General features: G+C 51.5%; 1 protein-coding gene across 1 annotated transcript in view; it reads right to left on the bottom strand.

Moving 5' to 3' along the window:
• The window catches only part of KAZN (kazrin, periplakin interacting protein), a 265945-nt gene that overhangs the window by 88508 nt on the left and 152204 nt on the right, over positions 1–25233 (bottom strand). Inside the window, exon 3 of the mRNA XM_054085750.1 lies at positions 21380–21557. Within this exon, the coding sequence (XP_053941725.1) occupies positions 21380–21557 (178 nt within the window). The remainder of the gene's footprint in view (positions 1–21379; positions 21558–25233) is intronic.

Below are 25233 nucleotides of genomic sequence, written 5' to 3'. Positions count from 1 at the left end.
AGAAACGCTGGAAAACAAAAAAACCCCGACAAAATGTGATCTGAATTGTATATATTAATCTTCCAAAATAGAAGAATAGAATTATAGAATGGTTTGGGTTGGAAGGGACCATAAAGGACATCCACTCCAACTCCCCTGCAGTGAGCAGGGGTATCTTCAACTTGATCAGACAAATAGCAGGAACATTAGAAGCCAACTGCAATTCAATGAATACAATTCACCTTAAAATTAGTGAAAACTCCTTTTAAGACCTTACCTATGTTGTTCTCTCCCCAGTCCATCTCCTGCCTTTTGACAGGGAAAAAGTTCTAGAGTACAAGAGATCAGATATGGTTTAGTAAACACTGTGGTGTTGGACTTGATGACCTTAGAGGTCTTTTCTAACCTCAATTATTCGATGACTCTGTTGGTCCAGCCAGGAGCTCCTTGCACCACGGAAGGTGCAAACCCAGCCCTTGGTCGTGGGGGCTTTCTGCAGGACAACTCTGGTTTAGCTGGTGAAGGCACTCCAAAAATCCTTGACTCTCCCAGCCTTACTGGGAGCAAGCATGCTTCTCTAATTGCTTTATTAGAGAAGACGGGGTGGGGGACAGGAACGCTGCCGCAGATAATAACCAGGGGAGCAAGGGATGCCTTCAAGCACTCAACGTGGGAAGCGTTCCGCAGTTTTCTTTTAATAACACCCGGTCCCTCGGTGCTGCACATTAACCAGACTCAATGCCTGCCCTATTTAACGTCTGAGGTGGAGAAGGAGGGTGGGGGGTGCACAACTTCAAACCTACACCTCTGGCTGCTCTTGGTCCAGCTCTCCATCCCCATGCTCTCCCACACATACCCCGATGGACAATGTGATGCTTCCTCATTGCCCAACTACTCAATCGGTGGTCTTGGGTAAAACACAGCCGAGTACCTGCACTTCACAGCAAAATGCAGCCCTATTCTTATCTGGTCAAACATCATGACCAGCACAACCTGCACATCTTTGCAGGGATCCAGTAACCAGGACTTGTAACCATGTTGTTTCTTCCCACCCTGATGTAGAACAAGGAACAATTTGTTCTACAACCAGTGCTCGAAGGACACTCAGTAGAAGACACAAAAACTAAGGTGTTTTAGCCTCCACCCCCGATGTGCTCTTTGGGTTCTTTAATGAAGACACCACCTCTACCATAGTCAACCTTTAAAAGAGGGGCTTTCCCCCCCCAAATGCTTATCAGCATTTTGCAGAAAGCTGTTTTTCTTCTGAGACCTCTTTTAAGGGGGAGTTTCAGCTGGAGACAATTAGGAAGGTGAGGAACGTAATTCGGAAAGAAGAGGAGAGGAGGTTCTGCACCGGCAGGGACAGAAGGCCAACCACACATCCATTCAGCTTGGAGCACATGGCTGTACACAGCCACGTCCATGGAACCGCCTGAGCATTTAGCATCTTGTGTAGGAATATTGTATGTGCAGTCCAGAGGAGGCCATGAAGATGATCCAAGGACTGGAGCCCCTCCTGTACGAGGCCGGGCTGAGAGAGCTGGGGTTGTTCAGCCTGGAGAAGAGAAGGCTCCTGGGAGACCTTAGAGCAGCTTCCAGCGCTGAAAGGAGCTCCAGGAAAGCTGGAGAGGGACTCTGGATCAGGGACTGCGGGGATAGGACGAGGGGAATGAAGCTGAAAGAGGGGAGATTGAGAGATCTTAGGAAGCAATGCTTTCCTGTAAGAATGGAGAAGCCCTGGCCCAGGTTGCCCAGAGCAGTGGTGGCTGCTCCATCCCTGGAGGTGTTCAAGGCCAGGTTGGATGGGGCTTGGAGCAACCTGATCCAGTGGGAGGTGTCCCTACCCATGGCAAGGGGTCAGAACTGGATGGGCTTTGACGTCCCTTCTGACACAAACCTTTCTGTGATTCTATGATCCTTCGAGAGAAATGAGTCAGCCTTGATTTCAGAGATTTTGCATTGTGCTAGAAAACAAACATTTCAAAGCCAAGCTGCAAAAGTTCACCCTCTTGCCTACTTGCAGCTCTGCTTCTAAGTGTGTTAATGCATAGGAGCAAGAGAGAATGACTGGAAACAAAGTTGAGTGCAACCCAAGGTGAAGCCAAGTTGTTTGTTTTCATTACTAAAACCCACAGAAAAGAAATGCAAAACACGAAACAGCCCAAAGCCAACAGTGAAAATCGCATTCAGTCGGAGGATTTTCCAAGGGTAAATGTTTGTTTTCATCCCAGTGCACTCGGGTCAGCTTGAATTTACATTAATACCATCAAGAGAGCAGCACCAAAACACTCAACGCTTGACAATCTGTAGCAGTTTGGGGTTCTTTATAGTATTACTTTGTCCTTTCAAGCATTTCTTTTCTTTTCTTGCCCCATTTCCTTTGAACCAGTATAAACCATTATAAGCTTGCAAAACCTCCAGCACCACCGGTTTTGGCCAAAATCACTGGAAATCACTGGAGATTGCAGACAGCCCAACATCTTCATTTATTCTAAACATCACCTTCCCACCAAATCCCCATTTTCACATAATTGTCTCCTACTGAGAGCTCGTAAGCATTTGTGTGCTGGTTTCCCACCCTTTGCCTACATTTCTCACATCACCCTGATGTCTCCATCCTAAATATCTGTCCTGCCTGGTACTCGCAACACCAGGTTAATTACCGGTTGTGAATTTAATTAATGTGTTGTTTCTCCCTTCAACCAGATCGTTAATAAAGTTGATAAATCAAACGTGCCATTGTACTTGGTTACACCGGATTTGTGATAGCCCCCAGAGGAATAGGACATGAAAACCATGGGATGAAATTCATTGAGACAAAGATACAGCATCCTTATCTGTGACAGTCGAATATAATCAGACTCCAGCGATGTGAGCATTATATAAGGGAACATTGTGCTCCGGTCTGCTCAACGAAAATGCCACAAGACCAATAGAGACAAACATAAAAACTGGCTGGCAGTTAATTTCAGACATCGCATCTCCTTCTCTTTTATTTGTACTGCCAGATCAGTAACATTTACTTTTGTTTTATAAAAGCTCAAGTAGAAAACAATACCGACAGGGCAGTATTTTTATTTATTTTAAATGGAGGATGGAGCCTCAAGATGAGGAAAATCCAATTTCATACAATCATGGAATGGTTCAGGTCAGAAGGGACCTTAAAGAACACCCAGTTCCACCCCCTGCCATGGGCAGGGACACCTCCCACTGGATCAGGGGCTCCAAGCCCCATCCAACCTGGCCTGGAACCCCTCCAGGGATGGGGCCACCACCACTGCTCTGGGCAATCTGGGCCAGGGCCTCTCCACCCTGGAAAACATTTCTTCCTAAAATCTCATCTCAATTTCCTCTTTTTCAGCTGAAAACCATTCCCCCTTGTACTATCCCTGCAATCCTGATCAAGAGCCCCTCTCCAGCTTTCCTGGAGCTCCTTTCAGTCCTGGAAGCTGCTCTAAGGTCTCTCTGGAGCCTTCTCTTCTCCAGGCTGAACAACCCCAACTCTCTCAGCCTGTCCTCGCATGGGAGGTGCTCCCTGCCCAACAGCTTCATGTCCTTCCCATCCTGAGGACTCCAGAACTGGACGCAGGGCTCCAGGTGGGGTCTCACCAGAGCAGATGGGCAGAATCTCCTCCCTTGCCTTGCTGCTCGCAGTGCTTTGGATGCAGCCCAAGACACAGTTGGCTTTCTGGGCTGCAAGTGCACGTTGCCAGCTCATGTTGAGCTTCTCATCCACTATTTGTCATACTTGAGACTTTTAGAGGAATTTTTGGCCCCCTCCTTATGACAATCAAGCTGATCCCTCATGCACAGTGAAGCCTTCTCATCACATACCCCTGTGTGCATCACAAGCAAAACCATCAGGAAGTTGGGCTGAAAGCTGAAGACCAAAGCAGAGCTATCTGTATATACATCTGCATATACATCATGAATTTAAAACCTGCCTACACCAGCCCCACCACAGCAAGCCTTAGACCCTCAGTCTCCACTGCAGATGTCCTGCACTGCTGTACCTGCAGTCTCACCGCCCATCCCACAGTTCACGGGATCCCACATCTACTCGGTGCATAAAGTTTGGCACATCTGCTGGCCAGGAAGGAGCTATCGGAAGGTATCTATACAAAAAATAAAACACAAAACAAACTCAAACCTCATGCCTGTGCAATCATGTGGCTTGGCTTTTATTTCTGCTGTTCTTTCAGGTTTGTGCTGTGCAGCCTGGCTGGTTGACAGAACCTCCCATCTCTCAGAGCACCAGCAATGCGGAAAGCTCCTATGGGGAACCCATTTAAATGCTAATGAAAAGGACAAGGGAAGCATGAAGAGAAGAGGCATGGCCTTTTGGGTTCATTCACCTGACAGCACTGAAGCCAGAACCACCTTCAAGTGGAGGACCTGGAAGATCAATCCAAAAAAGCACGGGTCTTAGATGTGAGTCATAATGCCAAAAGACCCGAAAAGATCTCAATGCATGCTCCAAGACACCAAGATTTGACAGAGGAGACGCCTTCCCAAGCGGTTCACGGAGATACATTGGGCAATGAGCAGTGCCGGGAACACCCTTGAGGAACCAACTCTGCTTACGGGCACATCAAGACGTAATTTGCCACAAGGATGATGGCCTTTACCAAACACAACCCTAATTAAGGTGAGCGGTGCCTGAGCAGTGATGTAGCCAGCAGGAGATTAACGTTATGGGTGGGATCATCTTGCCTGCTGCCCTGGCTCACGGTAGTTGGAGAAACTGGCATCTCCCAAGGACCATTCATTTCCAACTGGGATGTCTAAAATACCTGGGAAGAAATGCCCTCTGGAGGTACCAGTTCCACCCCTGCAACTACACAGGGAGCTCCAGCAACCAGCCCAGACAAGACCCATACCTGTTGGAGGGCTCAGCTTGGGCGTGACGAGTCTCAGCACGGGAGTCCTGCCAAGGTTCAAGTGCTTCACAATTAACTTTCACAACAAACTAAAGCCTCAAGAGCTTTTAATCTCCAAGCAAGTAGGAGATGTGGGTCTATGCCAGAGCTTTTGTGCCCTCATTTCTTGGCGCTGATAAGGACCTCAGTGCTTTTTGTCTGTTTGCGAGCACATCCGCACAATGGGAGCTCCGGTTTCCTGCCTTCATTTCCATAGCAGGCAAACGAAGAAAGGCACGGTGTAGCTGTGCAACAGGTTAAAACACAGGCAACATTTGCTTAGCAGTTCAACCTCATGCAAATAAGCTTAAAGGAAATACTAAAGAGCAGCAAGGAAAAAAATTGCGGCACAGGTACCATCCATAGCACAAACCTCCTGGTTGTGCTGCTGGTTTCCACCAGAAAAATAAATAAAACCCCAAAAACATATAGAAAAACCCAGCAGAAAGTCATGAGTTCATCAGAAAGTAGCTGATCTTCACTGCTAACCATCATTTATAAGATGTGAATCAGGTAACAAAACAAGTTTTTGCTTGCCTGAACAAACAGGCAGGAAAGAAATCGCTCCACGCAGATCCCAGCCTGGCGGGAGAACGCACCGGCAAAAGCTCCTCATCAGGATCCCCTGTTGGCGACAAAACTCGTCACACAGCCACAGTACTCGTGTTTGTGGAGTTCAGCGCCTGACCAGTACTCCATCCTGATAACACCTTCAATAACACGCAGAACAACTTGCCTGTGGATCCCACGACTCCTGCACACCCCTCCTCTGTCGGTAGGAGGTGGAGATGCCTGCAGAGCCCGCACATTATCTGCTGCTTTACCCAGCAAAGTCCTGGCTAAAATTCCAAATGAATCGGCCCTGGATAACATTTACCACTGGAGCACACTGATAAAAATGTGGTGTTTTGCATAGCGCTTGTATCAGGATCTCTTGGATCTGTTCTGCTCTGGACAGGCTCCCAAAACTCACCCTGATGTTACAGGGAGCCGTGCTCACATATAGATGCAAAAATGGACTTTTTGGTGCTGCAGACGTATGGCAAAGGGCCCCGGCACAGGACTGCAGAAGCCACGGCGCGAGGGGATGGGTTACAGGCAGGCAGCTGACATCCTCCTTGATTTAGGTCAAGTCTCAGCTACAGCATCTGTGGTACCCTACCCCTCCCCTCTCCTGCCTCGCTTCGTAATAGGATCATAATATCAAGGAATGGTTTGCGTTGGAAAAGACCTCAAAGCCCATCCAGTCCCACCACTGCCAGGGGCAGGGACACCTCCCACTGGATCAGGGGCTCAAAGCCCCAACCAACCTGGCCTGGAACGCCTCCAGGGATGGGGCAGCCACCACTGCTCTGGGCAACCTGGGCCAGGGCCTCCCCACCCTCACAAAACAACATTTCTCCCTAAGATCTCATCTCAATCTCATCTCTTTCAGCTTAAAAACATCACCCCTTGTCCCATCCCTGCACCCTCTAATCAAGAGCCCCTCCTCAGCTTTCCTGGAGCCCCTTTCAGTTCTGGAAGCTGCTCTAAGGTTGCCCCAGAACAGACTGGAATAAAGGAAAATATTTTTGCTTTTATCCAATAATCAGCATTCTCTGCTGGTTTATTTTCCTTACCATTTTTCACTCATATTCAACAGAACAAGTAACAAAAACTTTCTGACGATGTTAATTACCAACTTAATACTGCTCTCCTAACAACATAGATACAGATTTGCGATGAAATCAGAGCAGCTCTGCTAATCAGGGATAAACCTAATATACTGTAGAGAGTTATACCTTTTATATTAATTGGTCTAATTAATGGTATTACCCTGTGAACTGTATACACAGACTTAAAGAAATTCAAGATGCACTGAAAACATAGCCCAGAGGAGCCAGAGTGTGTTTAATAATCTGTTATCTCTGGCATGGTGTCCATTCATGCCATCCACTTGTAGCCAGTAAAACCCAACTCGCCCTTCTTACTCAAGATTCTCGGTTTGATAAGAGTCTTTGGCCACTGATATAAATATAAATTATTTTCACAGCATCACTACAATTTTTCCACTTCCCTTCTCTCCACCAGATTGTCACAAAGAGATCAACACATTTGCTGATTCAAGTTCAGGAAAGATGGAAAACGCTGCTGCAAAATCAGCTTGTAATTGCATCGGCAGTAACGAATAAAAATGAATTAGCAAATGAGAGCTACCTCACAAAAACTGCAGTTAAGCAAAATACCCCCCAAATTGGAGTCTTTATGTACAGCTGCAACTAAAAGGAACTGGCATAAATCACAAGTCTTCAAGGCTCAGATAATTTTCCTTCTCCAAGAGAAGCCAAAAGCTCAGCACTTCCAGCTTGGAATATGCTGGAGGATCCAACATCAGCGTTTTTGAAGGTATCTGGGTGACTTCAAGCACCCAGGCTAAGACGACACTGCAGATAAGCTCCTGCAGCAGACATCAACCAACCCAACAGCCAAAGCCCCTTATGCATCTCCTGACCAAGGGGAACATCCCTGCAACCAAGCAGGTGTGCCAAAATAGCTCACCGGAGCTTTCGGCTCGAGGAGCTTGGCAAGAGCTGTGGCAAAGAACTGGATCAGGTCACCCACGTTCTCAAAGAGCTGGTAACCATCTCCTGGCATAAGGATGGCACCAAGGCATGGAAACGAGTCTTCAAAATTAAGGGAAAAGGACCATAGCAGTGGCACCAAATCCCATGTGTTCAAGAACCAAGTACAGGCCCAAAGATGATCTGAGCTGGAGCATCTCCCATCTGAGAACATGCTAGGAGAGCTGGGGCTCAGCCTGGGGAAGAGAAGACTCCAGGGAGACCATAGAGCAGCTTCCAGTACTGAAAGGAAAGCTGGAGAGGGGCTCCTGATGAGGGGGTGCAGGGACAGGATGAGAGGGAATGTTTTCAAGCTGAAAGAGGGGAGATTGAGATGAGATCTTAGGGAGAAATGTTGTTTTGTGAGGGTGGGGAGGCCCTGGCCCAGGGTGCCCAGAGCAGTGGTGGCTGCCCCATCCCTGGAGGGGTTCCAGGCCAGGTTGGATGGAGCTTGGAGCCCCTGATCCAGTGGGAAGTCTCCCTGCCCATGGCAGGGGGTGGAAAAGGATGGGCTTTAAGGTCCTTCCCAACCCAAACTACTCTATGATTTGATATCAGCACATTAACAAAAGCATTGGAATAGGCTGCAACCCTGCAGATCAATACCCAAACACTGCTCCCGAGGGCATCCACAAAGGGTTTCTCACCCAGAAGGATTTATTTGCATTCTCCCTGCACAATATTGACATCTACTGGAAAACGTGACTGTGCAAAGCTAGGTTCGACTAAACTTCATGCTGAGGTCAGAGGTGGGTGTGCTGACACCACCGTATCGACAGGCTGTCACTGGCACGCCGGCCAGCTCTGCTCATCCTGGATCATCTGGATCCTTTAATGCTGCCAACAAGTGGAGTTAATGCGTTATCTGCATATGGGTATTTAATCCTGCAGGGTGGTCATTACCATGTTATTGCTGGACTAATTAATGGCCACAGTTCTCATGGCTTTTTTTATCCGTGCTTCCCCCCAGCCCAAAGTAAAACAAATATAAAGTACTCAAAACCATACTCTCAGGTACGTGGTTTAGAGGCTGATAGGAATGGCTTGACTCAATGATCCAAGAGGTCTTTTCCAACCTGGTAATTCTATGATTCTATATATCCTGACTGAGCATCGGGCTGTTTCCAGCGGCTACGGATGCACAACCGTCCAACCCCGGGAGCTCTACAGTCCACAAACCACAATGGCATCAAATAAACCTCAGCCCAAGAAAATACGGTTCCATTTAAATGACAAAGAAAAGAATCTTGAAGCTACAAGGTATTCAAGCCTCTTTAGGAAAGAGCTTTCCATTAGTACAAAGCTGAATCAAAGACATTCTGCCACTGCAGAGCACGTGGGCCCATCAGAGGAATTATGCCCCAAATCAAACTGGTCCCTAACAAATGCACTCAGGAACCACACTGCTAAGAAGGATGAAGAAAATGTGTTAAATTAGATCATTTACCAAAATGCCCTGGAAATGATGCACGGCCAAGGAGGAAGAGCACATAAAAAGGTTCTCTGCAAAGGTGGTGGAAATGCAAAGTGCTTTCTGAAGCTCTGCTCTGCCTGAAAGTAACCATAAATTGTATTCGGTGCTGCAACCCCAGCTGTCCGTGACCTGCCTGGGAACCACACTCCTTGCCCCGGCGACAACAGCCACTGCAGATCCTTCCCAACTCCAGCAGAACTTCAGCAGCTAGCAAGCAGCTTCAGGGAGCTCAAACTCCAGAGCTGGACCAAAGCCACAGAGCGACACAGGCATGAGAACACAGGCAAGGAGGGCAAGGTGGCAGCTCATAACTCCTGATTGCAGCACACCCCATTAACCCCTTTCTCTCCTCCTAACGACTTCTCATTCAGCACCTCCTAAACTAGGGCGGACTGTACTGGGCACCAGGCAAGGGACATCTCCTGGAGAAGATGCTCAGGACCAGTCAGCAGAGAGGCACTCAAGCTCCTTCTGTTCCCAGTCTCATCCCCACTGCCACCTCTCCCAGCAGCTCCAACACAGACCAAAAGAGTCTATGTACAAAAGCATCAGGACGCCAGGACTTTGCAAGACTCCACGCTGAAGTCAAAGATCAGCAACTCCTTGGGTTTCTTGCAATTAATAAACCCAGCAGCATCTGGATTTAAGCTGAAAGAAGCAAGATTGAGATGAGACCTTAGGGAGAAATGTTTTCCTGTGAGGGTGGGGAGGCCCTGGCCCAGGTTGCCCAGAGCAGTGGTGGCTGCTCCATCCCTGGAGGGTTTCAAGGCCAGGCTGGATGGGGCTTGGAGCCCCTGATCCAGTGCGAGGTGTTCCTGCCCATGGCAGGGGGTGGAACTGGATGGTCTTCAAGGTAATTTCCAACTTAAACCATTCTATGATTCCAGCTTAAAATACGCTTTCCTGGCATTAAATCCAGCCTTCACGCGAGACAGATGGCCCTTCGACAGTGTCTCAAGCCCATGCCACTAAGAGCTTTCTGGTTTGATGGCTTTTCCACAGGAGCTGGACAGCTTCAACCCCAACACCTCCTGTTGTTTTTCATGGCAATTCAGTAACTTCTCTATTCAGCCCTCTCACCCCAAACTGTCAGTTTTGAACCTGTCTCCACCACAGAGACCCTGCAGGAAACTGAAGCTCATTTGAACAAAATCCTGTGCAATTTTAAAACGAGCTCCGCTTCCAAGGATGACAAAACCAATCCTTGCAGATTCAATTACACCATGTAAATGCGGCAAGGAGCACGCCGCATCTCTATCTCAAGTGGTTCCCCCTCTCCTGCCTGAGCCATAACTTTGGCAGGAGAAGAAATAATGACAAATTTCGGCAAAACCATTTAACAACTTCAGATACATTATAAGGCATATAAAAATGAAAGGAATTAATGTTAAGTATCTGCAAGTGAATAAAATTATAGGTTATGTCCAAGCAGACAATGAAATAATTGACAAAGATAAAAGCAAATAATTGGGTGCATTTAAGGCTAGAAAAAAACAACAACACTGAACACTCAAAGAGGGAATATTTTAGAAATATAGAACTGTTCAGGTTGGAAGAGATCTCAAAGCTCATCCAGTTCCACCCCCTGCCACAGGCAGGGACACCTCCCAGTAGATCAGGGGCTCCAAGCCCCATCCAACCTGGCCTTGAACCCCTCCAGGGATGGGGCAGCCACCACTGCTCTGGGCAACCTGGGCCAGGGCCTCCCTACCCTCACAAAAAAACATTTCTTCCTAAGATCTCATCTCAGTCTCCCCTCTTTCTGCTTAAAGCCATTCCCCTCATCCTGTCCCTGTACTGCCTGATCAAGAGCCCCTCCTCAGCTTTCCTGGAGCCCCTTTCAGCACTGGAAGCTGCTCTAAGGTCTCCCTGAAGCCTTCTCTTCTCCAGGCTGAACAACTCCAACTCTCTCAGCCTGTCCTCGTAGAGGTGCTCCAGCCCTCGTATCATCTCCATGGGCTCCTTAAGACTCGCTCCAACAGCTTCAAATTCCTTCCTGTGCTGGAATTCTTCCGTTAAAAGGGAGCAAGGGAAGCTGTTCCATCAGGTGATCAGCCTGCTGCATGAATACTGCGCTGACCCAGTGCAGGGCTCCCGTTCAGCCACTCAGTGAAGGCCAAAGGTAAACCTATGCTCCTTTTCCAAGATAATTCCTACGGGAGGATGAAGGACAGTTCATTTAATAATCAGGGTCTGGAGCAGAAGCATGTGAGTGCGCTGACAGCCCTCACCCATCATCATCTCCATGCGTAAACGATGTGTACACTCGGATGCACTCAACTACTGGAAAACCCTCCCTCTGTAAGGCGGCCAAGGGATTTGGTTGCTGAGTTAACATACTTGGTAGCGCACGGTACTATCAGAAAACCATGATCACTTCTGCAAATCCCACATTTTTATAAGAATTAAAAGGCAAATAAATCAAGACTGAAGTCTCAGAAAGGCGCTCAGTCACAAACCCCAAACGCTGCCAATGGCCTCGATCTGCTGGTGCAGAGGCATAAACTCCGTTTCATCTTCTCTGTGAAAACCACCACACCACAGCTATGTCAGCTCCGCGAATTTGATTGCTGTTGCAAAAAGGAGGCACAGAAAAAGGTGAAGATAGGCATCAGCACGGCATTGTGCTCACTTGCTTTCTTTACATCCCACATATCACATGTATTCACACCAATACTATTTCGCCCCGGTGCATGCTGTTTTCTGCAGAAAGGAGATTTAACTCCCTAGGGAGGGAGGGCGAATGCTCTCACAAGAGAGGAGGTGATGGAGAGGTTTGGGATTCTCCTGAAGATGCCACTCACCAAAGCAAGACAATAAAGCAGAGATCGTACGGGAGAGGAGTGCGTCCCCGGGGACGGCAGCAGAAAAGGCTGTGACACGCCAGCTCCCTGTCAGATAACCTCAAAGGTTCAGCTCCAGATGCAGCCTGTAAAACCTGTGAAATTTTAATTTAGAGGGAAAAGTGGCATGAAAAGATGCGAGGCAGAACCAGTCTGTAAGGGCCGAGAAGGGATTATGGATTTATTGATGCCCACAGATGAGATGCTCAGAAAAGAAGTTTGCAGAAGCAACGAGACACACAGGCGATTCTCCAAGACCGGGATACAGCCCAGCTCTGGACCACGCTGCAGCACAGCATCACTCAGACCCTCTTCCTTCTACAATGATGAGATTGATCCTCTCCCAAGCACTGGGTCTCCTGGGTGCCCGCAGGAGATCCACGATGCTTTTACCACACCGTGCTCCCTTTCATCTTTTCCATCCTTTCCCATCACCCAAGTAATCCGAAAGCAAACTCTAGCCGTGGCGCTGCATGTACTTAAAAACCCACAGTTGACCACACAGCTGAAAAGCAAAACTTGAGAGCTTTTTCTGTTTCTCAGGGCAAATACAGCCCTGCCTGCTGCAGCTCTCACACCACACAGGTGTTGGATATCACAATGACAAAAGCCTTTCTCATCAGGTACTCCAGGCAGAGCCAGCTCTCTGCTGCAGCTCATCTGCTGCACTCAAAAGCAGAGGTTTTTGCAATTTAGCAATTTTCAGACACAGACACTTCACCAGGCACTGCCAAAAGCAGAAACCTGTCCCAAAAACCACTCACACCAACCGAAACTGGAGCTGGGAGCTGCCAGCCAGCATCGCATTGGGTCAGCTCTGTCCCCATCCCGGCAGCTCCTTGCAGGGATCTGGGGAAGGAGAGGACTAACAAGATTAGAGAAATAAGCAATTTATCAGGTTACTGAAGCCACGCAGTCAGGGCTGGGCTGAGGGCACTGGGGTATCAGGATGACCCTGGGAGCTGTCGCCTCCAGCCAGTGTCACATTCAATCATAATCAATACCTCTGCAAAGTTGTTCTTACCCGGCGACGCATTGTTCTCCCACAAAGCCTGTTATTTTAGGTCCCTTTGGTCCACAGCCCATCACCATCACTCAGTCTCAGCCTCTTACCCCAGGGGAGGTAACCCCAAACCCCCACTCTGGCATCCCCAAGCCTCCAATTACCCCAGAAGGGCATGAGGAAAACCTTTCCTCTCCTCTGCAAACAAGCTGACCGTGAAAAACTTTGGCCAATGCTTTCGAAAGCGGTTATTCAATGTCTCTTCTGGTGGGACAGCCCAGACCTGCTTCTTCAAAAAAAGCCAGACACATCTGACCTCCTACTAACATAGAATACCTCTCTGAACATCCAGATATCTGTTTGTCTAGCTTGAGGGCTCCAGACCTGTTGCCTCCACAAAACCCATTTCAATATCTGAAAGCCCCTGTCACAAAGAGTCAAGGAAAATTTGGGGCCCCTCAGCACAAGGGAGATACTGAAGGGCTGGAGCACATCTAGAGGGGGACAATGAAGCTGGGGAAGAGTCCGGAGAACAAGCCTTATAAGGAGCAGCTGAGGGACCTGGGGACGTTTAGCCTGGAGAAGAGGAGGCTGAGGGGAGACCTCATCACTCTCTTCAGCTCCTGGAAAGGAGTTTGAAGGGGGGTGGGTACTGGGCTCTTCTCCCAAGGAAGAAGAGATAGGACAAGAGGAAATCACCTTGAGTTGCAGCAGGGGAGGTTTAGACTGGATATTAGGGAAAATTTCTTCACTGTGAAGGTTGTCAAGCATTGGAAGAGGCTGCCGAGGGCAGTGGTGGAGTCTCCACCTCTGAAGGGGTTCAAAAAACCACACAGATGTGGCACTTTGGGACATGGTGTAGCAGGCACAGGGGTGTTGGGCTGATGGTTTGACTGAATGAGCTGAGAGGTCTTTTCCAACCTTAATGAATCTATGATTCTATGAGAATTGCACAATGAGAGAAAGCAGGAGTAGATTGCAAAGCCGGCACCAGCAGGGAGCAGCTCCCTGAGCCATCAGTCTCCCATGGATGAGGATGTAGCCTGAAATACGAGGCCTCCGGTCGGCCAGTTCCCCAGGTTTTCACATGCAGAGGTAACCACAGCCTGGCTCTGCACACCATGCCACGGGCACACCGGTTCTGCAAGCTGCTGCGTCAGTACCAAGAGCTCTTATCTCATGCTTCACTGTCAACAAGAAATTATGAGAATTGAATTTTAATAAGCTGGAGACGGCAGCATTGCTATATATTGTGCTAGCGCTGAAGTTTAGTGCCCAATTTATAGCGAGGTACTTCAGCTCTGTTTGGGGCAAGGAGAAGAGCAGGCATCACTCAAGGCTTGCCCTCAAAGGTTGGGCAATGAGCCCCCCAGCTCCAAAGCCTCCTCCTTCGGCACCTCAGAGTTTCATATTAAGGACGCAGGTTTTTCTGCATCACCTGGCCCCGGTGCCAGAGAACACAGAGTCTACTCATGCTGCTGGAGCAAAGAAGAATAAATAACGGGAGGAAAGACTGTCCTTTTGGAGGATTCCCAAACAATCATCGGTGGGGGCTAGGTTAGCCCAAAGCCAACAGACAAACCCACCCTTCATCTTTCCCAAGTTTAAGAGCAGGACCTATTCATACCTCCCTGTCCCCATCTGCAAGTCTCACACCAGATGTCTTCAAAGCTAAGCTACAAACCAGGAGTCAGAAACTCTGGCTTAAATCCTTTGACTTCAGAGTTTACTTGAGCTCACTCATCCTCAGGAGCTCCACTATAACTCCCCTGGACTTAAAGGAATGATAATCTAAATATTATGTTAACCAGGCTTTTGAATAGGAAAACTCCATAAAGGGTATTTTAAATTAACATCTTCCAAGACTAATCATAGAATTGTTAAGGTTGGAAAAGATCTCCAAGCCCATCAAGTCCAACTATCAGACCAACACCACCGTGCCTAGTTAACCATGTCCCTAGGTATCACCTCTACATGCTTTTTTAACCCCTCCAAGGATGGAGACTCAACCACTGCCCTGAGCATCCTCTGCCAGTGCTTCACCATTCTTCAAAGAAATTTTTCCTAATTTCCAATCTGAACCTCCCTGCTGCAACTTCAGACTATTTTCTCATCCTAATTGTTATCACTTATTACTGAGATGTAATAGGGACCTTTAGTCCATCCACATGCATTTCCTTGTGTCTAAATCAACCACTGACTTATTACTGTGCACAAATTTACGTCCCAGTGCACACAATTGTTTCAGAGCGTGGAACTAATCGCTCCCTCACCCCAAGAACAGTGCAGGACAGAGGTAAATAAAGGAGGAAATTGTTAGAAAGAGTAATAGAACAGCAAGCCCTTGATCTTGCGATAAGCGTAGTGCACGACTGGACTGACATAGCCACATTCCTCAGGTTCCTTTACGGTATCAGCTCTCAAGCTCTGGAAGAACAAATAGCAGGGAAGATTTCTGCAAAGATGAAAATGGTACATTTTCAACAGCCTGAGATGATTACTCGCAAAATAGCAACAGCACAGAGCACAGAGGTAACTGATTGCCTCCTGGGCAAAAGTCAAAGTCTTTGCATTAAAGCTCTGGAAGTGTACAGCGATCAAAGAGAAAAAGAGAAAACTCCATTTTAGGCTGTCATGAGCATAAAGGTCCTTCTGGCCCTTTGGCATCACCAAGACACGACTGAAATCTTTTTTTATGCTGCATATGCCCAAGATCACTGCACAGCAAGAAGGAGAAAGCCTTTATTCCAGGAGCAGGGTGCAGCTCCTGCTCACTTCCCAGCTGAATTTTGGCAGTGTCTGTGCAAACACCACCATCCCCATCATCTCAGCCCAACAAGACACAATGTGAGCTGGGACACAGTAACCACCCCGTGTCACTGACACTCTGGAATAGGAAGCAAGACAAGCCAAATGCTGAGTGAGGTATTAATAATAACACTTAGCTATTGATTGCGCTTTACATCTTCAAGCACTTTACCAATTGAGTGTTTTCCATTTAATATTTTCCATTTAAGACTAAAGTAAAAACATGAGGCTAAACAGACCAACCACCTGACTCAGGATGGCAAGTTTTTGCACCCCAACTTTGGATCTCCCCACAGTTATTGCTTTTCATGTAAAACCTACTGAAAATACAGATGTAGATTTAGCAAAGGCACCAAGCCAAAAGCCCAAAGGTGCACCCAGCATAAATGAGGGCCACGCCAAACGCTGAACTACACCAGCACTTGCTGCGATGCTCTGCCTGCTGACCTGCATCTCCATCGTCACCAGCATCCCTCCCTGCCAGCGCACCCTGACCCAGACCACAGGCACGCCTTTTGCACGCAATTAATTCAACCAATATTAATTCAAACCAGTATTCAAACACGCGGGTGCTGACACACAGCTCCACTGATGTTCCCGAGAGCTGCCTGTAATTGCTGTGCTAAGAGCCGAGGACATGAAGTATTGATCTCCATCCTGATCAGCATCCAGGTTTACACAGAGGCTGCAGCCAAAATACTTCTGCCAGCAAACTCGCCGTTCAAAATTGACTGTCAGGACTGAGAGGCTGGAATGATTAACACTCAACATGAATCATAGAATGGTTTGGGATGGAAGGGACCTCAAAGCCCATCCAGTTCCAACCCCCTGCCATGGGCAGGGACACCTCCCACTGCATCAGGTTGCTCCAAGCCCCATCCAACCTGGCCTTGAACGCCTCCAGGGATGGGGCAGCCACCACTGCTCTGGGCAACCTGGGCCAGGGCCTCCCCACCCTCACAAAAAAACATTTCTTCCCAAGATCTCATCTAAACCTCCTCTCTTTCAGCTTAAAACCGTTCCCCCCCATCCTCTCTCTGCACTCCCTGATCCAGAGCCCCTCCCCAGCTTTCCTGGAGCCTCTTCCAGTACTGGAAGCTGCTCTAAGGTCTCCCTGGAGCCTTCTCTTCTCCAGGCTGAACTAGAACAACTCTCTCAGAGGACAGGACTGTAACAATACACAAGTTTCACTCCTGCCTACCTACACCCTGCCACCCCCCTCCCCGGGTTCCGCTCTCACTCTTTGCTGAATTCTTCCTGTTTTGTTTTGAATTCTGTAAAATAGGTCCTCGAAGCCCACCTCGACAATACAAACCCAGCACATCATAGCAAAATCTCAATGTGCGCAAAAGGGGCAGAGTTATCACCTCGAGCTGTCTCAAGCCATGCCATAATTATATGAATAACAGATTTTATAACCTCAGTATTAATTACTGAGCACAGAGGCACACATTTACCTCCTTTGATGTAACTTGGGACTGACCTGGTGCACCCACCACCTGCAGTGATGAAACCCCTGAGCTCCTCTCCAGCACAAGAAAAGGGACCTGATGGAACTGGAGGATCTTTAAGGTTCCTTCCAACCCAAACCATTCTATGATTCTGCCATGTGCGTCTCAGCCAGGACCAAAGCAGATCCCCACCACACACCCATCAGCCACATCACAAAACTGGTTGCCCACCCAACCCACCAGCCTCCCGCCTGCCTTTAATGTATCTGCCTAAACCAAACAGTTTGGCAGCTCTCCTACATTGTAAGAGACATGACAACAGAGCCAGTCAGAGAAACTTGTTTTCACCTCGTCCTTCTGAATATCATCTCAAAATCCTTGAGGGAAAGCATAAGGCTCACTACAGATATTTTGGAGCTGCCTATACAAACAAAGAGTGATGGAGGAGAGCATTTGTGGCAGAGTACAAACAATAACACAAAACTTAAGGAGGAAAACCAAAACAGAGAGTCAATCTAATCAGTGGGTTTTGAGGAAACCAAGTACTCTCCCCCTTCTCCTCAATAAGGGCGAGAAACGCAACGCGCTTCAGATGCAATTTTACACTTAACTGATTGGCTTTTGCTACAACAGCAGTGCTACACGGCTAAATGTATAACACTTTAAATAATAGCCTCTTAGAGATAAAAAAAAAAATGCATCTACAGCTACAAGGCCACGCAGAGTAACACCCCGTTAGGGAAGCATCCTCCCTCCTAGTTCCAAGACACCGTCAGGCAGAGACAAATTTGCTGGCTTAAAGAGAGTGAAGATGGAGTGACCCCTCCCAGAGCTGCTGAAGGTACCACTCTCACACTCAAACAGCGACCACTCTTCCCTACCAGTCACAGGGACCCCCAACTCCAAAGCATGCGTAGTTATACTTATTAAGCAGAAACACACACGCTTCGGGAAACAGAGCATGTTTCTTCAGCACCATTACAGCACACCAACAGCAAAGGAACCCAAAGAGGAGTTTTCCCATCACTGCTCTAAAGGAAACAAAATAGAAACCCTGACCCTCAGAAGAACCAAAGCACAGTATACCTGCAGAGATAGGTGTGGGTCCGAGCAGCCGAAGGGCTTTACCCACTTCTCTAGCCACAAGGCTGCACTTCCACACTCACGTCGATGCCCTCTACAGCGTGTCACCAGCTGCATTCCTGATCCCAAAGATGAAGGCATCCTCCTTCTATCCTTTCAGCAAATTTTTATACAAGGAAGCGCCCCACTAGCCTGGATGCACCGCACGGCAGGGTCCGGGTCAGATCACACCAACCGGCACCTCTCCACATCAGTCCTGAAAATACCCAACCGCACACAGAACTTTACTTCCCGCATTCCCACAGCTCTACAACGATTCCACCCGTGATGGATTAAGTGGAATCCACACACCACACCCCCGTTTACCCAAACAGCAAAATACAACACGCTGGATGGAAACAAATCCACAAATTAATCACTCAACATCAATTTGCTTTAATACCAAGACCAACAAAACAGTGGCGGTGCAACAGCAGCGTGCCGGGAGCAGCGGTGCCCACCACGAGCTCCGCTACCTTTAAAAAGCTCCAGCTTAACCAAAACACGACAGTTAAATAATGCCTAATCGCCATGCCAAGAGATGCTCGCAGTAAATAAGTAACGAGTAAATAATTGCTACCGACGTTTTATCATGCAGGTGTAAATCCAGTTCAGTCGTCGGGAAAGGGGAGGGATTGCACTGTTTCTCATCTGACACCCAGGCTGCTCTAGGGGGGGACTGTCATGCAAGCCTGCAATTATTTGGTAAAAATACATATATATTTTTTTGTATTGACATCTTTCTAAAGTAACTGTGATGGGAGCGCACTTTGATCAGCAGAAAGCAGTGAATCTCAGCCAGAGGAGAGCCTGCAGAAACAACTCAGACCCCATTTATTAACCTTCAGGCAAAGCCAAAAGCATCCATCAGCTCCCACTCCCCCTGTATCCCGTTCTCCCCTCTCCATCGCACTGCTCCAAGGTCTGGGACAACTTTTTAGGGGTGCAAGGATGGCGGGAGGGGGATGGATGGATGGCGTAGGGTCTGTGCTAGCCTTGGGATAGTAATGCGATGCCAGCAGCTGAGCAAGGCAGCGAGCTCTGCCAGGACCCCCACCCCATGATGGGATGGGACAAGCCCCAGGGCTGCAGGCAGCGGGGCAGGAACACTGGAATCACAGCTGGAACACAGCTGCTTCCCTAAAGAATTATGGAACCGGTTATGGGAGCTGGGGTGCCGGGAAGAAAGCTGGAGGTGCCAGGGAGGAGAGGGAGCTGGGGGGTGAAAATCCCTCTGTGGGGTGGGGATGGAGAGAGGGAATTGCTCAATGGGAAGGAGAGATGGGGGGATCCCTCCGTGGGCTGAGAAGAGGGGGAATGATCCCTCCATGGGCTGGGGATGGATGAGGGGGGATCTCCCCATGGACTGAGAATGGATTGGGGCTGGGGGGGACGACCCTCTGTGAGGTGGGGATGTGGGGGTAGGGGGGGAAGCCTCAGTGGTCAGAGGATGCTAAGGATGCAGTGGAGGATGGATCCTGACATGAACCGAAGCAGCAGCCGGGAATTAGGAGGTGGCTGGAAAACCAAATGGGGGATCTGCACAGGGCAGGTGGAACCGGTTGGATGGAACCAAACTGGAGTGTCTTGGTGGGTCAAACCGGGTTCACTTTGAGTGGAATGGGGTGGTCTCGGCAGGTCAAAACAGGTTCACTCTGGGTTTGAACCCGGGGTTCTGGGAGGCCCCAGAGGATTGGAACTGGTTTCAATCCTGATTGAAACCGGGGGGGGGGGGGCCCTCAGTGGGTTGAACCAGGTTCACTCCAGGTTCAAGCCAGGGGTCCGGAGGGTTCACTCTGGGTGGAATCGTGAGGTTTCAGCAGGTCGAACCAGGTTCACTCTGGATTGAAACCGAGGGTCTTGCTGAGTCAAACCAGTGTCGGAGGGAGGGGGCGAGATGGGTTGGAACTGAGTTCACTCTGGGTGGAACCTGGGGGTCCCGGCAGGCTGGAACTGAACTGGGGGGAGGGAGGTCCCAGAGGATCACAACTGGGTTCACTCCCGGTAGAACCTGGGGGTTATTGTTAGGTTGGAACCGGCTTATCATGGGTTGGAACCGGGTTCACTCTGGGTTGGAACCAGGGGGTCTTGGTGAGACGAACCGGGAGTCTGAGGCGGGGGTCAGATGGGTTGGAACCAGGTTCACTCCAGGTGGAAGCAGGGGGTCCCAGAGGGTTGGAACCAGCTTCACTCCGCATAGAACTGGGGGGTCTTGGTGGGTTGGAAACGGCTTATCTCAGCGAGTTGGAACTGGGTCCCCTCCGGATGGAACCGAGGGATTTGGAACCGAACCGGGCGCTGTCTCAGTGGGCTGAAACCGGCTTCACTCAAGGTAGAACCGGAGGACTGGAATCGAACCGAGAGGGGGGGGGTCCTGGACGGATGGAACCGAGTTCACTCAAGGCAGAACCAGGGGGTCTCAGTGGGTTGGAACCGGGTTCGCTCCGGGTGGAACCGGGGGGACCCAGTGGGTTGAAACTGAACCGGGGGGGAGGTTCTCGGAGGATTAGAACCAGCTTCACTCCGGGTAGAACCATGCGGTTCCGGAGGGTTAGAACCGGCTTCAGTCCGGGTAGAATCGGGAGGGCTGGAACTGAACCGGGAGAAGTGGGGGGGGAGGTCCTGGAGGGTCAGAACCGGCTTCACGCCGGGTTGAACCAGGAGAGCTGGAACTGACCAGGGGAGGTGGGGGGGGGGGGGGGGGGGGGGGGGGGGGGGGGGGGGTCCCGGAGGGTCGGAACCGGTTTCACTCCTGGTAGAACCGGGGAAAAGGAGGGGAGGGGGATCCCGCAGGGTCGGAACCGGCTCCACTCCTGGTAGAACCAGAAGGTTAGCACCGGTTTATGTCAGCGGGTTAGCCCCGGGTTCCCTCCGGGTGGAACCGAGGGGTCGGAACCGAACCCGCGGAGAAGGCGGCTGGGGGGGCGGGGGGGGATCCCGGCGGATTGGAACCGGCTTCATTGCAGGTGGAGCCGGGGGGGTCCCGGAGGCTTAGAACCGGCTTCCCTCCAGGTGCAACCGGCTCCGGCTGAACAAGCGGCTCCCGATGAACCAGCGGCTCCCCGCACCCCTCCCCGGTGGCCATGGGCGGGGGCGGCTCTGCGGGCTGCAGGGCAGCCTCCCCCTCGCCCCCAGCCCCCCACAATCGCCTTGTGTGTCCCCCCCACCCCCGGCACCCACCTTGCGCGCTGTGCGGGCCGTGCTCCATGGCCGGGTCGCTGCCCAGCTCGGCCAGGCGGCGGCCGGTGGCGGCCAGCTCGGCTCGCAGCGCCGTCACCTCCTGGCCCGCCGCCTGCAGCGCCCCGTCGATGCGCAGAGCCAGCTGCTTGTTGTCGTCCATCATGTGCAGGATTTTGGCCTGGGGGAGGGAGGAAGAGGAGGAGAGAGGTGAGAGAGGGAGAGGCGGGGAGGGGGGGGGGGGGGGCGGGCAAGGGGGTGGGGGGGGGAGGGGAGAGAGCGGGGGGTGGGGAAGGGGAGGGGCTGGGGAGAGAGGGGGGGCTGAGCTTGAGGGGCTGAGATGGGGCCAAGGGGAGGGGGCTGAGATGGGGGCGAAGGGGCTGAGATGGGGGTGAAGGGGAGAGGGCTGAGATGAGGGGGCTGAGATGGGGGCGAAGGGGCTGAGATGGGGGTGAAGGGGAGAGGGCTGAGATGAGGGGGCTCAGATGGGGGCGAAGGGGCTGAGATGGGGGTGAAGGGGAGAGGGCTGAGATGAGGGGGCTCAGATGGGGGCGAAGGGGCTGAGATGGGGGTGAAGGAGAGGGGGCTGAGATGAGGGGGCTGAGATAGGGGCGAAGGGGAGAGGACTGAGCTGGGGCGAAGGGGCTGAGCTTGAGGGGCTGAGATGGGGCAAAGGGGAGAGGGCTGAGTTAAGGGGGCTGAGATGGGGTGAAGGGGAGGGGGCAGAGATGAGGGGGCTGAGATGGTGGCGAAGGGGAGTGGACTGAGACGGGGCGAAGGGGCTGAGATGGGGGCGAAGAGGGGGCTGAGATGGCGAAGGAGAAGGGGCTGAGATGGGGGCGAAGGGGCTGAGATGAGGGGGCTGAGATGGGGGTGAAGGGGCTGAGATGGTGGCCAAGAGGAGGGGGCTGAGATGAGAGGCCTGAGATAGGGGCGAAGGGGAGAGGACTGAGCTGGGGTGAAGGGGCTGAGCTGGGGCGAAGGGGCTGAGATGGGGGCGAAGGGGCTGAGCTTGAGGGGCTGAGATGGGGCGAAGGGGAGAGGGCTGAGATGGGGCAAAGGGGCTGAGATGGGGGCGAAGGGGAGGGGGCTGAGATGAGGGGACTGAGATGGTGGCAAAGGGGCTGAGATGGGGGCAAAGGGGCTGAGATGGGGGGCTGAGATGGGGGCGAAGGGGAGAGGGCTGAGATGGGAGGAGACGAAGTGGGGATGGAAGGAAAGGGGGGCGAAGGGGAAGGGGGCGAAAAGGAGTGCTTTGGGGAAGGGGCTGAGATGGGAGGAGGCGAAGTGGGGGGGAAGGAAAGGGGGAAGGGGTGAAGAGGGGGGGCTTTAGGGAAGGGGATGAGATGGGGCGAAGTGGGGATGGAAGGGAAGGGGTGTGAAGGGGAAGGAAGGGGGCGAAAAGGGGGGCTTTGGGCAAGGGGCTGAGATGGGGGGGAGAAGGGGAGAGGGCTGAGCTTGAGGGCCTGAGATGGGAGGGGGCGAAGTGGAGATGGAAGGGAAGGGAGGCTTTGGGGGGCTTTGGGGGGGGGCGAAGTGGGGGGGGAAGGGGAAGGGATCAAAAAGGGGGGCTTTGGGGAAGGGGCTGAGATGAGGGGCTGAAATGGGAAGAGACGAAGTGAGGGTGGAAGGGGAGGGTGGTGAAGGGTGCAAAGAGGGGGGCTTTGGGGAGGGGGCTGAGCTGGGAGGAGGCGAAGTGGGGATGGAAGGGAAGGGGGGCTTTGGGGAAGAGACTGAGTTGGGGGTGAAGGGGAAGGGGCTGAGCTGGGAGGGGGTGAAGTGGGTGAAGAGGAAGGAGCTGAGCTGGGGGGTGAAGGGGAGGAGGCTGAGTTGGGGGCACAAGGGAAGGGCTGAGCTGGGCGGCAAAGGGGGGGCAAAGGGAAGGGCTGAAATGGGAGAGTCTTTGGGGACTGAAGGGGAAGGGGCTGAGCTGGGGGCGCTGAGATGGGAGGGGGTGAAGTGGGGGTAAAAGGGGAGGGGGGCTGAGGGGAGGGGGCAAAGTCGGGGACGAAGGGGAAGGGGCTGAGCTGGGAAGGGGGTGAAGGGGAAGGAGTCTGAGCTGGGGGGCAAGGAGGAGAGGGCTGAGTTGGGGGCAAACAGGAAGGGGCTGAGCTTTGGGGCTGAGCTAGGAGGTGGGTGAAGTAGGGGGCGAAAAGGAAGGGGTTTGAGTATAGGGGTGAAAAGGGGAACAAGGGGAGGGGGGCTGAGTGGGGAGGGGGGCAAAGAGGAGGGTGCTGAGCTTGGAGGGTGAAGGGCTGTGCGAGGAGGGGGTGGCACAGGAGAGAGGCAGTGCAATGGGGAAAGGGCTGTGCAGGGGAGGCTGTGAAATAGGTGTGCAAAGGGGGGGAGCTGGGGGCTGTGTGAGGGGGTATAAAGGAGAAAGGGGTGCAAAGGGAAAGGGGACTGCTCTAGGGGGGCTCAGCAAGCAGCATGCAAAGGGAAGGGGGGGTGTTAGCAAGTGGGGTGCAAAGGAGAGGGGGCTGTGCAAGGGGGAGAAGGTTGGGGGTAGTGCCCCCCACCTGTTGCCCCCTGGTCCCGAGCAGGGCTGGAACAGAAGCAAAGGCATCCGCAGCGTTACCAGGTGCTGCAGAGGGGGGGCTGCAGCACTGCATTTCTAACCACCCCCTCCCTGGGCTGTTTTGTGCGGGTGCAGTGAGCACTGCAGTACCCATGGACTGACAATCCCACTAATTAAGTGCCTTTCTGCTAATTGGGCTGAGGTTCACCCCAGTGCTTGACCATACCCAAAACCTGTGTGCAAAATAGGCTCCAAAAATCCCTTCTGGAAGCATTATTTAGAGACGGGAGGGGGGGAGAGCAACCTGTCTGCTGTCACTGCTGTAGCAATGCGAGAGTTCATGTGGCACAAACCCAGGGTGAAACATCGAGAATTATTTGATATCATCGCTGGCGACTGCTAGAGGGAGCGCTGCTGTTTCCCAGTGCCTCGGAGGGATCCACTTGTGTGTTTGCCAGGGCCTGGGCTGCAGCAAGGCAGCAGAGCTGCGATGCTCAGCAAGGCAGCAGCACACGCAGGCTTCATCCTCACCAAAATGAAACAGTGATGCTCTGGAAACCATGATTTAGACAGCTACACCTCGCCAAAACATCCCTGCTTCCCAATGCCACGGGCATTGCCTGGTTTCATGGGAGCCACGTGCACCTTGGAAAGTTCACAAATGGGTTTAGGAGTACCCAGAGCAGCAGGGTGGGAGCACGTGGGATCCTGTGGAAACGGGAGCGGGTGTGGAAAGAGCGGTTAGGAACCAGCGTGGGCGAGGAAGGGCACTCGTGGAGAGAAAACCTAAAGAAAAGTCACAATCCCTGAGGAAAGGGAGAAACACGAGGAGCTGCGAAGATGATCCGAGGGCTGGAGCACCTCCCCTACGAGGACAGGCTGAGAGAGTTGGGGTTGTTCAGCCTGGAGAAGAGAAAGCTCCAAGGAGACCTTAGAGCAGCTTCCAGAACTGAAAGGGGCTCCAGGAAAGAATCATGGAATGGTTTGGGTTGGAAGGGACCTCAAAGCCCATCCAGTTCCAACCCCCTGCCATGGGCAGGGACCCCTCCCACTGGATCAGGGGCTCCAAGCTCCATCCAACCTGGCCTGGAACCCCTCCAGGGATGGGGCAGCCACAACTTCCCTGGGCAGCCTGGGCCTCCCCAACCTCACAGGAAAACAATTCTTCCCAAGACCTCATCTCAATCTCCCCCCTTTAAGCTCTTTGACTGAGAGTTTCCAGCACCGCTGCACCCCGACCACTAGCACTGGGCCATGGCACTTGGAATATCAGTGGAAAGGACTTTTTTCTTTAATAGATTCCTAAAAGGTAGACAAACAACCCACAAGGAGAATAAAT

The sequence above is a fragment of the Cuculus canorus genome, chromosome 21 (assembly GCF_017976375.1).
Source record: "Cuculus canorus isolate bCucCan1 chromosome 21, bCucCan1.pri, whole genome shotgun sequence".
Lineage (NCBI taxonomy): Eukaryota > Metazoa > Chordata > Aves > Cuculiformes > Cuculidae > Cuculus > Cuculus canorus.
Note: the sequence above shows the minus strand (reverse complement) of the source record. Positions and strands in the feature narration are given on the sequence as shown.